Here is a 21,210-nt window from a genome sequence, read left to right as displayed (position 1 = left end):
CACTGCCATACCGGTCATGCTGAAGGATGTTGCAGGCAGCAGATCGCTCTCCACGGCGTCTCCAGACTCTTTCACGTCTGTCACATGTGCTCAGTGTGAACCAGCTTTCATCTGTGAAGAGCACAGGGTGCCAGTGGCGACTTTGCCAATCCTGGTTTTCTGTGGCAAATACCAAACGACCTGCATGGTGTTGGGCTGTGAGCACAACCCCCATCTGTGGACGTCGGGCCCTCATACCACCCTCATGGAGTCAGTTTCTAACCGTTTGTGCAGACACATGCACATTTGTGGCCTGCTGGAAGTCATTTTGCAGGGCTCTGGCAGTGCTCCTCCTGTTCCTCCTTGCACAAAGGCGGAGGTAGCGGTCCTGCTTCTGGGTTGTTGCCCTCCTACGGCCCCCTCCTCATCTCATGGTGTACTGGCCTGTCTTCTGGTAGCGCCTCCAGCCTCTGGACACTAAGCTGACAGACACAGTAAACCTTCTTGCCACAGCTCGCATTGATGTGCCATCCTGGATGAGTTGCACTACCTGAGCACCTTATGTGTGTTGTAGAGTCCGTCTCATGCTACCATGAGTGTGAAAGCACAACCAACATTCAAAAGTGACCAAAACATCAGCCAGAAAGCATTGGTACTGAGATGTGATCTGTGGTCCCCACCTGCAGAACCACTCCTTTATTGAGGGTGTCTTGATAATTGCCAATAATTTCCATCTATTGTCTATTCCATTTGCACAACAGCATGTGAAACTGACTGTCAATCGTTGTTGCTTCCTAAGTGGACAGTTTGATTTAACAGAAGTTTGAGTTATATTCTGTTGTCTAAGTGTTTCTTTAATTTTTTTGAGCAGTGTACTTACCTACAGGCCAGGTATTTAAAACTCTGTTTTCTCCTCACACGGATCACATATACGTTGTCAGAAAATACTGCCATTTCTGGCCTCCATTAAAAATTTCTTTCAGTGTGTCAGTGAAGCAATTCACAGCAGTTTGCTGGTCAAACTACTTACCTACAGGCCAGGTATTTAAAACTCTGTTTTCTCCATCACACGGATAACATATACATTGTCAGAAAATACTGCCATTTCTGGCCTCCATTAAAAATTTCTTTCAGTGTGTCAGTGAAGCAATTCACAGCAGTTTGCTGGTCAAACTACTTACCTACAGGCCATGTATTTAAAACTCTGTTTTCTCCATCACACGGATAACATATACGTTGTTAGAAAATACTGCCATTTCTGGCCTCCATTAAAAATTTCTTTCAGTGTGTCAGTGAAGCAATTCACAGCAGTTTGCTGGTCCAACTACTTACCTACAGGCCAGGTATTTAAAACTCTGTATTCTCCATCACACAGATCACATATAAGTTTGCTCCAAACTCAATCATTTGTAGTGAGCATGGAAGAAATTGTCCTCCATTTAAAATGGGCAAGGCACGTGGCAAGGGACGGGGAGCTGGACGTGACGGTAATGGTGCATGCAGAGGCCGAGGACAAGGCTGGAGGCAAGCTGAAATTGTGCCACAACAAACACCCACATCTTCTCGCCAGACCTTCCTGTCCCAATTTCTAGGGGACTACAGCACACCACTATTGAACCCAGAGCAGTGTCAAAAGGTTGTTGGTTGGATAGCGGATAATGCTTCCAGTCACTTAGCCACCACCACCACCCTGTCTTCCACATGGTCAAGTATCAGTAGCTGTGAGTCTGGACCACATATTCCTCACCCTGATCTTCCTTCCTCACACCATGCTGAGTACCCAGAGACAACTGATCCCATACTTGGACACTCTGAAGAGCTGTTCACTTTTCCATTTATAGATTCGGGCCTCTCGCCCGGTCCACTTGAAGCGGGGCAAGAGGAGATTGCGTGTAGCGATGCCCAAACATTTGAGCAGCCACGGTCACACGAAGGCGACGGTGGGAAAGTGTCACAAGAGGTGGACGATAATGAGACACAGAAAGTCAGGAGAAGGAACAAGGTGCGGAAGTGGAAGACGAGGTGGTGGATGATATAGTAACTGACCCAACCTGGCAGGAGGACATGCAGAGCGAGGACAGCAGAACACAGGGGGAGGGAGGCAGAGCACTCCAACTGGCAGGAAGAAGCAGTGTGGTGGCCGCAGACAGAAGGCAGGCAACCATTCCCCATAACACCAACACGAAGGAAGTTGTCAGTACAGCTGTTAGGTCATCCCGAGTCTGGTTATTTTTTAAAGACTCTGCCGATAACCCCAAAAGGGCCATTTGTACCACCTGCCAGGCCAGCATCAGCAGGGGTGGCAAAACAACCAACCTGACAACCACCAGCATGATCAGGCACATGGCAGCCAAGCACCTGACTTTGTGGGCTGAACCCCAGGGTCCAAGAACAGTGTCTGCAGGTGGCACCATTGCTTCTTCCGCTGTTGTGCATGCAAGCCAATCCCCTGTCCATGGTGCATGCGAAGATGCCTCCTGCCCTGCACCTGTCATTGCACACTCTTAAGTAGCAGCATCAGGAAGCACGTCCATGTCCTTGTCCCAGCGCAGCGTTCAGTTGTCCATACCCCAGTCCTTGGAATGCAAGCACAAATATGCAGCCAACGCCCCACAGGCCACACTACTAAATTCTCACATTTCACGACTGCTTGCGCTCGAAATGTTGCCTTTTAGGCTTGTGGAGACTGAAGCATTCCGCAACCTGATGGCGGCGGCCGTCCCTTGGTACTCGGTCCCCAGCTGCCACTATTTCTCCCGGTGTGCTGTCCCCGCATTACACAAGCACGTGTCCCAAAACACTAGCCGTGCCCTCAACAACGCAGTTCCCAGGAAAGTCCACCCAACCACAGACACGTGGACAAGTGCTTGTGGGCAGGGACGGTACATCTCGCTGACAGCACACTGGGTTAACATAGTGGAAGCCGGGACCCAGTCGGACCTTGGGACGGAACATGTCCTCCCGACACTTAGGATTGCAGGCCCAAGGTCAATCAGGGTTGCCCCCACAGTCTACAGCTCCTGCACCTCATCCTCCTCAGCCTCCTCCTCCTCTTCAGCCTCCATCTGCAAAATGACCACATCAGTCACGAGCTGGAAGCACTGCAGCACTGCCTCGGCCAAGTGACAACAGGCTGTGCTGAAGCTAATATGCTTAGGAAACAAACCGCACAATGCTGAAGAGTTGTGGACAGCTCTGAAAGAGCAGGCAGATCTGTGGTTCACACCGCTGAACCTACAGCCAGGCATGGTCATGTGTGACAATGGCCGGAACCTGGTGGCGGCTCTGAGGCGAGGCGAGCTCACACACGTACCATGCCTGGCCCATGTGCTTAACCTCATGCATCAGCGGTTTCTCAAATCCTACCCGGGGCTGCCCGATCTGCTTGTTAAAGTATGCCACCTGTGTGCCCATTTTAGAAAGTCAGCTACAGCTTCCGCTGCCCTTGCCGTGTTTCAGCAGCATTTGCAGCTTCCAGCTCACAGACTTGTGTGTGATGTCCCACGCGTTAAAACTCTTCACTGCAGAAGTTGGGAAGGATTTGTGAGCAGAAGAGGGCAGTTGGTGAGTACCAGCATGATCAAGGCCGTCGGTATTCAGTTCAGACTCCACACATAAGACCTCAGGAGTGGACATGGATGTCAGACATATGTACCATCCTCCAAAACTTTGAGGACTCCACCAAGATGGTGAGCGGCGATGATGCCATAATTAGCATCACCATCCCATTTCTCTGTCTTCTGAAACGCTCTCTGCTCACAATCAAAAAGGATGCATTGCAGGCGGAGCACGATCAGATAGAGCAAGGAACCATACAGGGTGATTACACACAGCCAACCCTCATCTCATCCCAACGTGGATTGGGTGACAATGAGGAAGAGGAGGAGAAGGAGGAAGGACCGGAGCTAGTTTCATGCACTATAGACTGTACTACCTGCACAGCTGTCATACCGTCTGTTCAGCGTGGATGGCCAGAGGACAGAGAGGAGGAGGAGGAGAGCATGGTCAGTCATCCTCTTGGTGAGGACACGGAAGTCTTGCCTGTTAGTAGTCTGGCACGCATGGCTGAGTTTATGTTACGCTGCCTTTCCCATGACCCTCGCGTTCTCAAAATTTTGGGTGACAGTCATTACTGGTTGGTGACACTTCTAGACCCACGCTACAAGGAGAACTTTATATCTCTTATTCCTGAGGCGGACAGGTGTACAAAAATGGGGCAGTACCAGAAGGCCCTTGTTGCGGAACTATTAAAAAAATTCCCATCTGAAAACGCTGGCGGCAGAGGGCACACTTCATTGGACAACCAAGGAGTACAGGTGAGAGACACAACTTCAATCCAGCAGAGGCAGGGGAACACTGTCAAAGTTCTGGGAGAGTTTTCTCAGACCCTCCCACCGAATTATAGCAGCGTAACATAAACTCAAATCCAGTGTCTTTTCTTGAAAGGTGTATTCCCATGCACCTTTTCACACCCACACATGGGTATACTCTTCCTGATTTTGGCTATTTGCTCTTGTCCTCCTCCTTCTCCTCATCCTCCACCACCATATCACCAGGGTGACCGTGGTCCGTGATGCAACACCCACATCATTTTTTTAAATGGTGTTTATGATGCTCATAAAAAATTTTTTTTATACAGTATGCTCATGTATACCCCCCAGGGGTAAATGTTGGTCAGCCCATACACTTAGGGCATGGGCATTACAAGTATAGGAGGCCCGCTGCTTTCTAATGGGAACATTTTTTTATGAGGCCCTCCTCCACGTCTCTTCCAAGGGTCATTGAAGTGCCTGCAAATTTTTGGCAGCCCTTGCATTCACTGCATAGGCCAACACTATGGGAGACTCTCTCCTTTCTAATGGGAATTTGTCATTACTGTGGCCCTGCTCTGTGTGTCTTTTAATTCTTAGTGGAGTTTTTCCTAAAATTGGTCAGCCGTTGGACTCACTGCATACCCTATAACTGTATAGCAGACTCTCTCCTTTCTAATGGGAACATGTCGTACCTTGTTACTGTGGCCCTGCTCCGTGTGTCTTTAAATTCTTAGTGGGGTTTTTCCTAAAATTGGTCAGCCATTGGACTCACTGCATACCCTATAATTGTATAGCAGACACTATCTTTTTAATGGGAACATGTCGTACCTTGTTACTGTGGCCCTGCTCCATGTGTCTTTAAATTCTTAGTAGGGTTTTTCCTAAAATTGGTCAGCTGTTGGACTCACTGCATACCCTATAACTGTATAGCAGACTCTCTCCTTTCTAATGGGAACATGTCGTACCTTGTTACTGTGGCCCTGCTCTATGTGTCTTTAAATTCTTAGTTGGGTTTTTCCCAAATTTTGGCAGCCCTTGCAGTCACAGCATGGGCATTACCACTGTAGGGGACGCGCTCCTTTATAATGGGAACATTTTTTTTACTGAGACCCTCCTCTATGTCTCTTCAAAGGGGTATTGGGTTGCGTACTAATTTTTGGCAGCCCTTGCAGTCACTGTGTGGCGCCCCTGAGGGTTCGACCGCCACAGGGATGCTGCACTTCTTTAATGGAGTGTGGTGTTCCTCCTCCGAGGTAAGGCCAGTGTGATAGTTGTGACCTAACCTTTTGCATCCAACACCACACTTCTCCACCAGAGGGAGCTAGTATGCACTAGGTGCTGCTCCCCTGGTTACAGGGAGACTGGGGAACCAAGAGTGAGGGGAACCAGTTAGTGAGTGAGGGTGGAGGACTTACAAGTTAGTTACACTTTAGATTTCATATTTAATATAAAACCATCTTTGATCATGGTTTTTTGGTCTAGCTTTTGCTAGCCAGTTGGCTGTCTTCTGTGCTGTCAAATACTGTGTGTAATGTGACTTCCCTCCGGGAGCGGAGATCCTGTGTGGGCCTGCACCGGCAAGGGACACAGCCCTCGTACCCTGGCCTTGGGACGAGAGGTAGGTTGTAGACAAGGAATGTCTCAACCCGGCCAAGGACCAGGATCAAGAAGGCCCGGAGCTTAAGAGTGTGGCTCCACAGCAAATGGATACCAGGCAGGATGCAGCCGGAGTGGTGTACGCCACCTGTCCTCGCCATGCTGATATATTCAGAGAAACTCCGGCTGCAAGAGGGGTACCGGCCCCCGACACCCGACCTTGCTACTCTACGTCCTGGACGGGAAAGCCCGGTTAGGCCCAGAGGATCCCACCAGGTAACGGACGGAGCGGAGCTGCCACCCGTGCCCTTGTTCTGAGAAGAGCTCAGAGGGAGACCCGGCCTATTTGCACACACACGGACAGGAAAGGATTCGGTCTGTAGTTCAGGAACACTCTGGTGTAGGGTCGCGACTGAATGCTGGACTTACTCGGAGGATGTCAGACCCCCGTCCCTGGTGACCGCAGGACTCCGCGAGGAGCAGGGAGTCGCCTTCCTTCTGCCATCTCTAAAGTGAGTAAAGCCTTGGAAGTTCACCCCTATGGCCTCCGGACTGTTTATTCTGCGCCACACCGCACGACGCGGCGCCCGTCTCCCTCTACTACTACCCCCCATCCTCCTGTCCCTCTGCCCTGAGGCCTTGCTCCACCTGTTGGGAGTAGTAAGAACTCTGGCCACCATGACACCAGGCCTCGGCGGACTGTAGCGGCGCTGGTGGCCCTTCACCAGGCACCACAGGTGGCGTAGTCGTTAAATAAGCCACTCAACCTGGACGAGCCAACAACATCTTCCTTTTCATGTGACGGCCCTGAGCACGGGTCGGGTCCGGGCCACGACTGCACTCCATCTCTTCATCTTAGGTCCCGACGCTGAGTCCCCATCACCCAGGGTAAACTCAAAACTAAAAGGGCTCTTTTGAGAATGAGGACGTCACAACTGGATACGCAATAACAGTATAGGAGACCCACTTGTTAATAATGGGAACAACAAAGCATAGCCGGGTGATGGCTCTCTAACAATAGCTAGGGCTGACTGCTGGCCTTTTAAGAATAGTAAGGGCCGTCTGATGTCCCTATAAAAATAGGCTTTATGACTTTCAGAGTCCCTCCATCATAAATAAAACAGGATGTGTCTGATGATGTGTCTAACACCACATTGCCAGATAAGGTTGTAAAATGTTAAAATGACATTTCCCGGTGAATGCATTTATCTTAAAAAATAACATAAAAAAACCAAAACAATAGGATCTTTCTTTAGTATAAAAAACAGCGTCACCAATTTAACCTCAATGTAATCACATTGTTCAGCTCATGCACCTCCTCCTCCTTCTCCGAAAAGACCACATCAGTCGCAAGCTGGCAGCACTGCAGCACTGCCTTGGCCAAGCGGCAATAGGCTGTGCTGAAGATAACATGCTAAATGCTTAATTGACAAACCGCCCAGCGCTGCAGAGTTGTTGAAAGCTGTAACACAGCTGCCTGATCTGTGGCTCTCACCGCTGAACATACAGCCAGGCATGGTCGTGTGTGACAATGGGCGGAACCTGGTGACGGAGAAATGACAGCCGGGGTAGTTACGGTTTCCCTCTATGCCAGTCCTTTCACCGAGCTAAAGAATATGGCTGTGGTGAAATACAACTGCCACTGAGAAGCTGTTTCAGATTGAAAAACATTATGCCCATCAGAGGGTTTGATTCTGAAGGCTAACCTTTCTCACCCGCTCAAGAGACCCATAGCAGCTGCAAAGTTTGCGCTATCATGAACTCTCCTGAGGTAGAAGCCAAGGCACACCAGAGGATTCTCTGGTGGGACCGTCCAACCCTGCCGAGAAGCAGTTCTGGCTAAGAAAAGTGTGTGGGAAGGTTCCCGGACACTGTATGGCTGCTTTTTTTACTGAGGAGGAAACACACGCAAACACGGGGAGAACATACAAAGTCCTTGAAGATGTTGTCCTTGCTGGGATTTGAACCCAGGATCCCAGCGCTGCGAGGCTTCAGTGCTAACCACTGATTCAATGTTCTGCCGTTCACCCTCTAATATCTAACAGGCTGGAGAAACTTACACCTACTGCCACTCTATCTTCAGCTCCTTTGTGAGAAAATGTATTTGGGCAGCCACTCAGTCTACAAAATAAAATTCCTGAGAAGGAAATTGGGGATGGCTTCGCTACTGGTACTGGGGGCAGTGCTAATACCATGGCATCGTACCATAGTTTGCTGGAAATATTCCAGGCTGGTAGGAGGCAAGCAAATTCCCACAGAAAAGTAATAGTAGTAATGTTCAGGCCACATTTCAAGTGCAAGTAGCTTTAGAGGACTTCCTGGGAGAAAAGACACGCAGGGTAGATACAGTTTCCCTCTATTCCAGTCCTTTCACCGAGCTAAATACAACTTTTAGCAAAAAAAGTTGTGGACTGGCTCCGTACTGTCCCTGGCCACATTCACCTGTCTACGTGTTTGTGGTTAGGCGGTCCTTCCCAGTAAGTGCACTGGGGAGGGCACGGGTAATGTTGTGGGACCCATGCTTGTGGAAGGCGGAGGCGATACCGGGAAATATAGTGGCGGCTGGGGACCGAGTATGGAAACCCGGCCACCGCCGGCATGAGGTTGTGAAAAGCTTCCGCCTCCATGAGCTTAAAAGGCCATATTTCAAGTGCAAAGAGCTGCCCAGAAATCTGGCAGTTTAGTGTTGCGGCCTGTGGGTGGGTGGCTGGCTGGCTGCATACTTGCACCTGCATTCCAAGTAACAGAAAACTAAGCAGATGGTGGCCTCTATCATCATCATGGCCTCACCTCGGCACTTTGAACTATCCTGAATGAGAAGCCAGGGCCCACCGGAGGAGTCTCCGGTTCTCTGGTGGGCCCGTCCAACCCTGCTGAAAAGCAGCCCTGGCTAATAAAAGTGTGGGGGAAGGTTCCTGGACACTCTATGGCTGCTTTTTTAATGTGGATCGGCCATGCTTATGAATGTTTTTTCTTAAACCGCATTGCAGATCAGGCCATTGTCCAACTATGTATTCATGAAATTAAATGCGCAAAGAAAGATGTTTGTGTGTCAAAGCACCACCGACAAGTGTGAGTTGATGTTGGACGTGCTGCCATTGCTTCTGCAACAAGCTCAATTACAGGACTTCCTGGGAGAAATGACACGCAGGGTAGATACGGTTTCCCTCTATGCCAGTCTTTACACCGAGCTAAATACAACACTTAGCAAAAAAAGTTGTGGACTGGCTCCGTACCGTCACTGGCCACATTCACCTGTCCACATGTTTGTGGTTAGGCGGTCCTTCCCAGTAAGTCCACTGGGGAGGGCACGGGTAATGTTGTGGGACCCGTGCTTGTGGAAGGCGGAGACGATACCGGGAAATATAGTGGCGGCTGGGGACCGAGTATGGACACCCGGCCGCAGCCGGTATGAGGTTGTGAAAAGCTTTCGCCTCTACGAGCTTAAAAGGCCATATTTCAAGTGCAAAGAGCTGCCCAGAAATCTGGCAGTTTAGTGTTGCGGCCAGTGGGTGGGTGGCTGGTTGCATACTTGCACTTGCATTCTAAGTAACAGAAAACTAAGCAGATGGTGGCCTCTATCATCATCATGGCCTCACCTCGGCATTATGAACTCTCCTGAAGGAGAAGCCAGGGCCCGCCGGAGGAGTCTCCGGATCTCTGGTGGGCCCGTCCAACTCTGCAGAAAAGCAGCCCTTGCTAAGAAAAGTGTGGGGGAAGGTTCCCAGACACTCTATGGCTGCTTTTTTAATGTGGATTGGCCATGCTTATGCATGTTATTTCTCACAACGCATTACAGATCAGGCCATTGTCCAACTCTGTATTCAAGCAATTAAAAGCGCAGAGAAAGATGTTTGTGTGTCAAAGCACCACCCACAAATGCGAGTTGATGTTGGACGGGCTGCCATTGCTTCTGCAACAAGCTCAATTACAGGACTTCTTGCGAGAAATGACACGCAGGGTAGATACGGTTTCTCTCTATGTCAGTCCTTTCACCGAGCTAAATACAACTCTTAGCAAAAAAAGTTGTGCACTGGCTCCGTACCGTCCCTGGCCACATTCACCTGTCCACATGTTTGTGGTTAGGCGGTCCTTCCCAGTAAGTGCACTGGGGAGGGCACGGGTAATGTTGTGGGACCCGTGCTTGTGGAAGGCGGAGGTGATACCGGGAAATATGGTGGCGGCTGGGGACCGAGAATGGACACCCGGCCGCTGCCAGCATGAGGTTGTGAAAAGCTTCCGCCTCCACGAGCTTAAAAGGCCATATTTCAAGTGCAAAGAGCTGCCCAGAAATCTGGCAGTTTAGTGTTGCGACCTGTGGGTGGGTGGCTGGCTGCATACTTGCACTTGCATTCCAAGTAACAGAAAACTAAGCAGATGGTGGCCTCAGTTATCATCATGGCCTCACCTCGGCACTATGAACTCTCCTGAAGGAGAAGCCAGGGTTCGCCGGAGTCTCCGGTTCTCTGGTGGGCCCGTCTAAGCCTGCCGAAAAGCAGCCCTGGCTAAGAAAAGTGTGGGGGAAGGTTCCTGGACACTCTATGGCTGCTTTTTTAATGTGGATCGGCCATGCTTATGCATGTTATTTCTCAAAACGCATTACAGATCAGGCCATTGTCCAACCCTGTATTCAAGCAATTAAATGCGCAAAGAAAGATGTGTGTGTGTCAAAGCACCACCCAGAATTGCGAGTTGATGTTGGACGGGCTGCCATTGCTTCTGCAACAAGCTCAATTACAGGACTTCCTGGGAGAAATGACACCCAGGGTAGATACGGTTTCCCTCTATGCCAGTCCTTTCACCGAGCTAAATACAACTCTTAGCAAAAAAAGTTGTGGACTGGCTCCGTACCGTCCCTGGTCACATCCACCTGTCCACGTGTTTGTGGTTAGGCGGTCCTTCCCAGTAAGTGCACTGGGGAGGGCACGGGTAATGTTGTGGGACCCGTGCTTGTGGAAGGCGGAGGTGATACTGGGAAATATAGTGGCGGTTGGGGACCGAGTATGGACACCCGGCCGCCGCCGGCATGAGGTTATGAAAAGCTTCTGCCTCCACGAGCCTAAAAGGCCACATTTCAAGTGCAAGTAGCTGTCAAAAATTTGGCAGTATAGCATTGCAGCCTGTGGGTGGGTGGGTGGCTGCCTGCATACTTGCGCTTGCATTCCAAGGAATGGTTTAGGGACAACTGAACACTGCAGTGGGACAAGGATGTGGACGGTGATTGTTGCAAGTCTGCAACGACAGGTGCATGGCGGGAGGCATCTTCGCATGTGCCAAGGATCACTTATGATGGGCACACTTTTAGGCAGTGACCTGGGAGTCAGAGATGCTTCCAGAGGTCTTCCACATGCTGTTCCCATGTCTTTTCAGCACTGTATGCATGTGTCTGTCCCCTGCTCGCTCTGATGTCAGTGCGAGCAGCCGACAATGATGTGAGCTGCTTTCAGCACCCGGCGCAGATGAACAGCGCGAACTGTACCGCTGATTCTCCAGTGCAGGTAATGAGTTAAAACATGCCTCCCCGCTCATCATACAGCACCACTATCCTAGCCAAAGTCCTCATTAGTGGAAACTCGATCATTTACTGAACTTTGGCCAAATTTTGCTGATTTTGAGGAAAATGCTAGGGAATCCGAACACGAATCCGAATGTGCAATGTTCTTACCAACTTCGAGATTAGCGAACATTTTCTTAACATGTTCACTCATCTCTAGTGGCAGGCAGGCGAGCGGAGACTGAAATGGCAAAAGAGTTAGGAGTGTTGGTATGCAAACCCGATGTATAGTCAGCCTAGGACTTGCAGCAAACAAGTGGTTAATGACAGAGTTTTATGGTAAAAGAAGACAGATGGTCAATGGCATAGACATAGTCTATCAGCAAAGAAATGGTTAACTACAGGAACAGTAATGAATAGGCAAATGGGTTTATTGCTTGCAGAAATGATTACCTACTGTTATAGCAGAGTTTTAGTGTAAACAGAAGAACAAGTACTTTATCAGAGAAGAGTTTGTTATGCATACTGCAGCAGATGGTTAACTGCAGGTAAGCAAAGATGAACAGGCAATAGAATACTTGTTTGCAGAGAAGACACATACTTTTGCAACAGTGTTGTAGTACGTGTACCTGTATTAACAGGGAAGAGTGCTTACAGCAGACGAAAGGTTAACTGCAAGTCTAAGCCAGGAGGTTAATGCATATACAGTTATGCTCAAAAGTTTACATACCCTGGCAGAATTTTTCCTTTCTTGGCCTTGTTTCAGAGAATATGAGTGATAACAAAAAATCTTTTTCTCCACTCATGGTTATTGGTTGGGTGAAGCCATTTATTGTCAAACTACTGTGTTTTCTTTTTTTAAATCTTAATGACAGCCCAAAACATCCAAATGACCCTGATCAAAAGTTCACATACCCCAGTACTTAATACCGTGTATTGCCCCCTCTAACATCAGTGACAGCTTGAAGTCTTTTATGGTAGTTGTGGATGAGGTTCTTTATTTTCTCAGATGGTAAAGCTGCCCATTCTTCTTGGCAAAAAGCCTCCAGTTCCTGTAAATTCCTGGTCTGTCAAGCATGAACTGCACGCTTGAGATCTCCCCAGAGTGGCGCAATGATATAAGGAGACTGAGATGTCCACTCCAGAACCTTCACTTTGATCTGCTGTAGCCAATGACAGGTCGACTTGGCCTTGTGTTTTGGATCATTGTCATGTTGGAACGTCCAAGTACTTCCCATGCGCAGCTTCCGGGCTGATGAGTGCAAATTTGCCTCCAGTATTTGCTGATAACGTGTTGCATTCATCTTTCCTTCAACTTTTACCAAGTTTCCTGTGCCTTTGTAGCTCACACATCCCCAAAATATCAGCGATCCATCTCCGTGCTTTACTGTAGGAATGGTGTTCCTTTCATCATAGGCCTTGTTAGCCTCTCTCCAAATGTAACGTTTATGGTTGTGGCCAAAAAGTTAAATTTTGGTCTCATCACTCCAAATTACCTTGTTCCAGAAGTTTTGAGGCTTGTCTCTGTGCTGTTTGGCGTATTTTAGACGAGATACTTTGTGGCATTTGCACGGTAATGGCTTTCTTCTGGCGAATTGACCATGCAGCCCATTTTTCTTCAAGTGCCTCCTTATTGTGCATCTTGAAACAGCAACACCACTAGTTTTCAGAGTCCCGAATTTCAGCTGAATTGCTGAATTGCATTTGTGGGTTTTTCTTTGCATCCTGAACAATTTTCCTGGCAGTTGTGGCTGAAATTTTTGTTGGTCTACCTGACCGTGGTTACCGTGGTTTGGTCTTTACATTGCCCCTGATTTTCCATTTGTTAATCACAATTTGAATGCAGCAGACTGGCATTATCAATTCCTTGGATATCTTTTTGTATCTCTTTCCTGTGTTATACAGTTCAACTACCTTTTCCCGTAGATCCGTTGACAATTCTTTTGCTTTCCCCATCACTCACAATCTAGAAACGTTAGTGGCTGGATGAAAGACGCAAAAGTCTGTCTGGATCCCAGAAACTCACTCAGCTTTTATGCACACACGCTGATTGCTAGCAAACAGGTCACAGATGAGGATGTAACCTTTAGTAGCCATTCAAACCCATTTGTGTCAAATTCTGTGCATATTATCAGGCCAAAATCACCAGGGTTTGTGAACTTTTGATCAGGGTCATTTGGATGTTTTTGGTTGTCATTAAGATTTAAAAAGAGAAAACACAGTAGTTTGACAATAAATGGCTTCATCCAACCAATAACTATGAGTGGAGAAACCATATTTTTGTTATCATTCATATTCTCTGAAACAAGGCCAAGAAAGGAACAATCTGCCGGAGTATGTAAACTTTTGAGCACAACTGTAGATGAGAAATAAGCAGGAGTTTGTTGAAGAGATGATTATACAACCTAGAGAAATGGATGGTGAAGCTAACTCCAGAAGTACACGTAACTGAATGCAAATCTTACTGACTACTCAGACCGCACATAGCTGTCAAGGTTGGCCTTTAAAAACCTTGGGTGATGATGTCAAAGGTGGTTGCACTAACTTGCACAAAGGAAACTGGACCAAGAGGAAGGAAACCAAGAGCCAGTGTCTGAGCCAGGATGGGTAACTCATTGATATGAAGTTGCAGCTAAAATGGCTTCCACTTTCCTTGCTTAACCCCTATCCGATCAAGTCAGTAATAGTACGTAGCTGCGCCCTGGACCTTATGGACCAGCTACATACTATTACGCTCAGCGATCGCACCCATACACAAGCGGTGCGGGGCGATCGCTGCCGGCTGTCAGCTGACTGTCACAACTGACACTTGGTGCTATGTGCCAAGAGCGGTCCTGCACGGCTGCTGGCACATTAACCCCCGAAATGCTTCTATCGAAGTCGATCGCAGCATTCCGAGAGCAAGGGGGGAGGTAAGCGCCGATACTTACCTTCTCTCCGGCGTCCCGCAGCGTCTGAGTCTGGTCCTGGATATTGTCATGGTGATCCGATGTCGTCATGACAACATCCGGGTCACCAGACAGCAGGAAGTTACTTTGGTCATGCGCAGTGCATGACCAAAGTAACTTCTCCCTGTGCAGCACTGACAGGCTGCATAGCATAGGGAGCTGCTGCTCTCTATGCTATACAGCCAATCAGGCTGCAAAAAATGAAAATCCCATAGTGGGACAAAGTTTAAAAGTAAAAAAAGTGCCAGAAAGCGAAAAAAATATATATATAAAAAAAATGAAAAAAATAATCCCCAAAAAATAAAAATATATTGTGCTCATAATATTTATTTATTATAAAAAAGAAAATAAACCAATAAAAGAACACATAATTGGTATTGCCACGTCTGGAACGACCGGACCTATAAAACTGTCCCACTAGTTCACCCCATTAGTGAATACAGTAAAAAATAAAAAAAAAGCAAAAAACAATGCTTTATTACCATACAGCCAAACAAAAAATGGAATAACACGCGATCAAAAAGACGAATGTAAATAAAAATGGTACCGCTGAAAACGTCATCTTGTCCCACAAAAAACAAGCCACCATACAGCTCCATCATCCGAAAAATAAAAAAGTTATAGCTCTCAGAATAAAGCGATACAAAAAATTATTTTTTCTATAAAATTGTTTTATTGTGTAAAAGCACCAAAACATAAAAAAAAATATAAATGTGGTACCGCTGTAAACATACTGACCCTAAGAATAAATCTGCCTTATTAATTTTGCCACACGCAGAATGGTATAAAAAAACGCCAAAAAAACAATTCTGGAATTGTTGTTTTTTGTTTATTCTGCCTCCCAAAAATTGGAGTAGAAAGCGATCAGAAACTGTCACGTGACCAAAAATGGTACCAATAAAAACATCTACTTGTCCTGCAAAAAACAAGCCATCAAATGACTCTGTTGGCTGAAATATGGAAAAATTATAGCTCTCAAAATATGACGATGCAAAAACTAGTCTTTGGAAAAACAAGCGTCTTTTAGTGTATGACAGCTGTCAATCATAAAAACCCGATATGAATCTGTTATCACTGTAATCGCACCGACCCAAAGAATAAAGTCATCTAATCACTTATACCGCAGGAAAGACGTAAAAAATAAACTCTAGGGTTAGGGTTGTTCTAGGGTTAGGGCTAGGGTTGTGTTAGGGTTAGGGTTGTGCTAGGGTTAGGGTTGTGCTAGGGTTAGGGTTATGTTAGGGTTAGGGTTGTGCTAGAGTTAGGGTTGTGCTAGGGTTAGGGTTGTGCTAGGGTTAGGGTAAGAGTTGTGCTAGGGTTAGGGTTATGTTAGGGTTAGGGTTGTGCTAGAGTTAGGGTTGTGCTAGGGTTAGGGTTGTACTAGGGTTAGGGTTAGAGTTGTGCTAGGGTTAGGGTTGTGCTAGGACTAGGGTTAGGGTTGTGCTAGGGTTAGGATTGTGCTAGGGTTAGGGGCTTAGGGTTAGGGTTAGGGTTGTGCTACGGTTAGGGTTGTGCTAGGGTTAGGGTTAGGGTTGTGCTAGGGTTAGGGTTAGGGTTTTTCTAGGGTTAGGGTTAGGGTTGTGCTAGTGTTAGGGTTGTGCTAGGGTTAGGGTTAAGGTTGTGCTAGGGTTAGGGTTGTACTAGGGTTAGGGTTGTGCTAGGGTCAGAGTTGTGCTAGGGTTAAGGTTGTGCTGTGTTACAGTTGTGCTAGGGTTATGGTGTTGCTAAGGTTAGGGTTAGAATTGTGCTAGGGCTGGGGTTGTGCTAGGGTTAGGGTTGTGTTAGGGTTAGGGTTGTGTTAGGGTTAGGGTTCTGTTAGGAGTTGGATTTTATCAAAAGTAAACAAAAAAAAATGATGATGATATGTCGACCAGTGCTACTTGAGTTTGCATCGGGGGCTCGGGTATGCACAGAGTATCGCAGGTGCTCGAGTGACATGCTTCGTGGCCAAAAAAAGTTGCATGGATTGCCTGCCATGCACGAGCGATCCCCGCATGGTTTTTTGGGTGTCTAATAACTGTGAAACATGCGAGGCGGGGACTCGAGCATGTCACTCGAGCACTCGCTATACTTGGTGCATTTCCGAGTACCCAATGCAAACTCAAGTAGCAAGCACTTGCGCTCAAAACTAATGACAACTTATTCAATATGATGACTTAATGTTATCAAATGCTGTGTCGTATCTCTGGTTCAAAATATTCACTATACCTCTTGATAAAATCCTTGAGGGATCTAGTTTACAAAATGGGGTCACTTGTGGGGGGCTTCCACTATTTACGGGCTATCCAAACGCGACATGGCGTCCGGTCTCAATTCCATCCAATTTTACGTTCAAAAACTCACACAGTGCTCCTTCCCTTCCGAACCCTGCCGTGCAGTGTATTTTCCCCACATATGGGGTATCGGCGTACTCAGGAGAAATTGCGCAAACGTTTTTGGAGTCCATTTTCTCCTCTTACTGTTGTGAAAATAAAAAATTTCGGGCTAAAACATAATTTTTGTGGAAAAAGTTAGATTTTTTTATTTTCACTGCTCCATGTTATAAACTTCTGTGAAGCACCTGTGGGTTCAAGGTGCTCACCACACATAAGTTCCCTGAGGCATCTAGTTTCCAAAATGGTGTCACTTGTAGGGGGTTTCCACTGTTTAGGCACATCAGGGGCTCTCCAAACGCAACATGGTGTCCGCTAATTATTCAAGCTAATTTTACATTCAAAAAATCAAATGGCGCCTCTTCCCTTCCGAACCCTGCCGTGCGCCCAAACAGTGGTTTTCCCCCACATATTGGGTATCAGCGTGCTCAGAAGAAATTGCACAACAAATTTTGTGGTCCATTTTTTCCTGTTACCATTGTGAAAATAAAAAAATTGGGGTCTAAAGTAATATTTTTGTGAAAAAAGTTAAATGTTCATTTTTTTCTTCCACATTCCAAAAATTCCTGTGAAGCACGTGAAGGGTTAATAAACTTCTTGAATGTGGTTTTGAGCACCTTGAAGGGTGCAGTTTTTAGAATGGTGTCACTTTTGGGTATTTTCTGTCATAAAGGCCCCTCAAATTCACTTCAAATGTGATGTGGTCCCTAGAAAAATTATTTTGTAAATTTTGTTGGAAAAATGAGAAATCACTGGTCAACTTTTAACCCTTATAGCTTCCTAACAAAAAAAAATTTGTTTCCAAAATTGTGCTGATGTAAAGTAGATATGTGGGAAATGTTATTTATTAACTATTTTGTGTGACATATCTCTCTGATTTAAGGGCATAAACATTCAAAGTTTGAAAATTGCAAAAATGTAAAAATTTTCACCAAATTTCCGTTTTTTTCACAAATAAGCGCAAGTGATATCGAAGAAATTTTACCACAATCATGAAGTACAATATGTCACGGAAAAACAATCTCAGAATCAGTGGAAGATTTTTTAATGTGTTTCTGGAAATTTTAAAGGTGTTTAATGGAATTGAAGTTAGGGCTCTGTACTATCCAGTCGAGTGAATCCATACTAAAGTCACCTGCCTACGCCTTTAGGGATCTTGCTCTGTACACTGAGGGGGGATCTTGGCCCCTTCACTGGAACTAAGGGGCCAAGGCCAACTCCTTACAAACAACCCCTTCATTATACCTTCTCCACCAAACTTTAGAGATAGCATAATGCTGCCAGGAAGGTTACATTCTCCAGGCATTCACCAAACCAAGACTTGTTTAACAGAAAAGTTAGACTCCACAGAGCAAATGTTTTCACTGCTTTAGAGTCCAGTAGCAGCATGTTTTACACATGGCATTGTGCTTGGTGATGTAAGGCTTGCAGGCAGCTGCTTGGCCATGGAAACCTATGCCAGGTAGCTCCCTACGCATTCTATTTGTTCTGAGGTTAATGCCAGAGGAAGTTTTCAACTTTGCAGCTTTTAGGTCAACAGAGTGTGGGCGACTACTGTAACGGTATGCGGTCTGCTACATCAAGGCTGAGATGCTATGGTTCTTAAACACTTCCACTTTTCAGTAATGCAACTCAGTTTCACAAACTGACTTTTTGCAAGGGAATCTGTCAGCAGGTTTTTGCTATGTAATCTAAGGACAGCATGGGATAGGGGTTAAAACACTGAATTCAGTGATGTGTCACTTATCAGGCTGTGTGCTGTTATTTACTTACAATAAAGGTTTTATCACTAGGACATTATCACTGCCCAGACTAGTTATCTCATGCCAAGTCTTCTGACTACTCCCATTCCTCTGATGAGTATCTCACTGTCAATAGATAATGTACATAGAGAGCTTGATATGGGCAGGGTTAGCTTTCTCAGCTCTGCTACATCCTGCATCTAAGATTTCCTATTGTGTCACGAATGAAAAACACAATATGAAATGACTAAGAATACAAATCCCTTTGTCCATATTGTGTCCAAACCTTGAATATTCAACTAATTTTTGGTTGCATTAGTGTCATGCTCACTAAACTTAAAATGGGAATTTTTTTGTGCTGATAAATATTCTTAACTTGTTTTGCAGACAATATGCTGTGAATATGATCAAGCCATTCTACCTGTGGTATGATCCCTTTACTTGCAGCGTGGAAATCTTAGACTCCTCTCAGAAGGTTAGGACTGCCCTCTGTCAAATAAAGGATGAACTTAAGAGTCTATGCTCTGCACTGGACAAGCTATGCTAGAATCAAATAATGAAGCTCACATATATTGTGGTTTTGACAATACTGTAGAAAAAAAGATCCTAAAGTATGGTTTAATTAATGTGTAGAACTATATTATTAAACTATTTACATTTCTGATTGTTTGTGACTACAACACTATGTATACCATGGGCATAGTCTAGGATAGAGATGCAATGCTTTTGTTCAATTTGTTATGCATGTGTTATACTGTACTTTGTATGGTGGCAAAATAATATTAAAAATAAATTAGCAACATCAAACTCATTATTTCTCTGCTATTTTGTCATAAATTAAAATTCAATTGTTCTCTCTTTTTCCTGATTTCATAATTACCAGATAAACTTAAGGGTGTGTGCCCACAATGCGTTTTTCAAGCTTTTTTGCCGCGGAATTTCCGCAGCGAAAATGCTTAAAAAATGCTTGGTAATACGTGCCCCATGGTCCCCAATGATAATCTGCATGTGCTGTGCACATGCTGCGGAAATTTCCGCTGCGGATTATCATTGCGGAAAAAAACGCAGCATGTCCATTAATTTTGTGGACACGCAGCATAATTGCCACAATTGATTAGCATTGAATCGCTTAATATCCGCATGAGCACATGTGCACATGCAGATATTAAGCGATTCAATGTGCGGATAGTACCCGAGTCTGGAGAAGAGGAGACTCTCTTCCAGACTCGGGTACCATAGAACCTGTTAAAAAAAAGAATTTAAAATAAAAAGTAAAGATTATACTTACCTTCTGATGGCCCCCAGTAATTTCTCCACTGCGTCCGGTCTGTTGTACGGCTCGCAATGGTCTAAAAGGACCTTTCATGATGTCATTTAGTCAAGTGATAGGTCACGCGACCGCTGACATCGGTGGTCGCGTGACCTGTCACATGACCAAATAACGTCATGAAAGGACCTTTCACACCACCGCGAGCCGTACAACAGATCGGACGCAACGGAGAAAACACCGGGGGCCATCGGAAGGTAAGTATAATCTTTATTTTTTACCATTTTGATTCTTTTTTTTAACTATTAAAGCATGCATGAGACGCGGCATTATCATGCATGAAAATGATCTTGCTGCTAAAAGCACGGTTCTTCTTCTTGAACCATGGAAGGAAGTGCTGTTTGAGAAACTCAACATACATTATGGAGTTCATCTTTACCCCTTCAGGGATCCTAAAAGGGCCGACAATCTCTCTCCCCATGATTCCAGCCCAAAACATTACTCCACCTCCTCCTTGTTAGCGCCATAGCCGTGTTTGCATGGGGTGTCCATCAACCAGCCATCCTCCACTCCATCCATCTACACCATCGAGATCATTTCATGCATGATAATGCCCCGTCTCATGCTGCACATAACACATCTGCATCTCTGGCTGCTATGGGCATAAAAGGGGACAAACTTATGGTGTGGCCCCCATGCTCCCCTGACCTCAACCCCATTGAGAACCTCTGGAGCATCATCAAAAGGAGTGTCTATGATGGCGGGAGGCAGTTCACATCTAAGCAACAGCTCTGGGAGGGTATTCTGTCCTCATGCAAAACAATTAAAGCAGAAACCATCCAAAATCTGACAAATTCAATGCACGAAAGAGTTCAGAAGCTCCTTTTGAACAAGGGGTCCTATGTGCAAATGTAACATCACCTAGAATAAAGTTTTGAGTTGAAAACTGTTTGATTTCAGCTTGTAATAACCTGCTAATGCTTATAATTTCAAAAATGACCATTTTTTTGTTCTTTATTAAAATGAAAAGGTTGAAAACTCTGCTGTGCATAATAATTTGGAACATGCATTTTGAGTGCAGTTTGAGTTTTTTATTTTTTTAAAAAATATACTGTTATCATAGGCAGTTTGTACAAAAACCTTTCAATTGTACTCTAATAGTTATTTGACTGGAAAATTACAATGACTGCAATTCATATAGGTAATTTGGGAAAATCTGAGAAAATATTATTTGCATAATAATTTAGAACACAGTGTATATAAATCCATGCCGTTTGCATGGATTTATATAGTGTGACCAAGTTGTCAAGCACTTTTCCAAGTGATGCTAAAATCACTTGGAAAGCGCTTGATAACCGGCATGCAGAAATGCATGTGAAGAACGCTTGACAAACGCTTCTACCCGGCAGGAAAAATGCATGTAAAATCTGCATGCGTTTTTCCTGCCAGGAGATGCGGAAAAAATCTGCAGCATTTCTGCATCATGGGCACTTAGCCTA

The 21,210-nt window shown here is 45.8% G+C and overlaps 1 protein-coding gene across 1 annotated transcript in view; it reads left to right on the top strand.

The window, feature by feature from the left end:
• Positions 1-19,137, top strand: part of LOC141165022 (tyrosine 3-monooxygenase-like) — a 172,700-nt gene extending 153,563 nt beyond the window's left edge. Inside the window, exon 13 of the mRNA XM_073650674.1 lies at positions 18,832-19,137. Within this exon, the coding sequence (XP_073506775.1) occupies positions 18,832-18,991 (160 nt within the window). The 3' untranslated portion in view covers positions 18,992-19,137. The remainder of the gene's footprint in view (positions 1-18,831) is intronic.
• The last annotated feature ends 2,073 nt before the right edge of the window (positions 19,138-21,210 follow it).

Source organism: Phyllobates terribilis, unplaced genomic scaffold (assembly GCF_046119375.1).
Source record: "Phyllobates terribilis strain yellow unplaced genomic scaffold, ASM4611937v1 Scaffold_11__3_contigs__length_659146591, whole genome shotgun sequence".
Classification (NCBI taxonomy): Eukaryota; Metazoa; Chordata; class Amphibia; order Anura; family Dendrobatidae; genus Phyllobates; species Phyllobates terribilis.
This window is presented reverse-complemented; position numbering and strand designations above follow the sequence as displayed.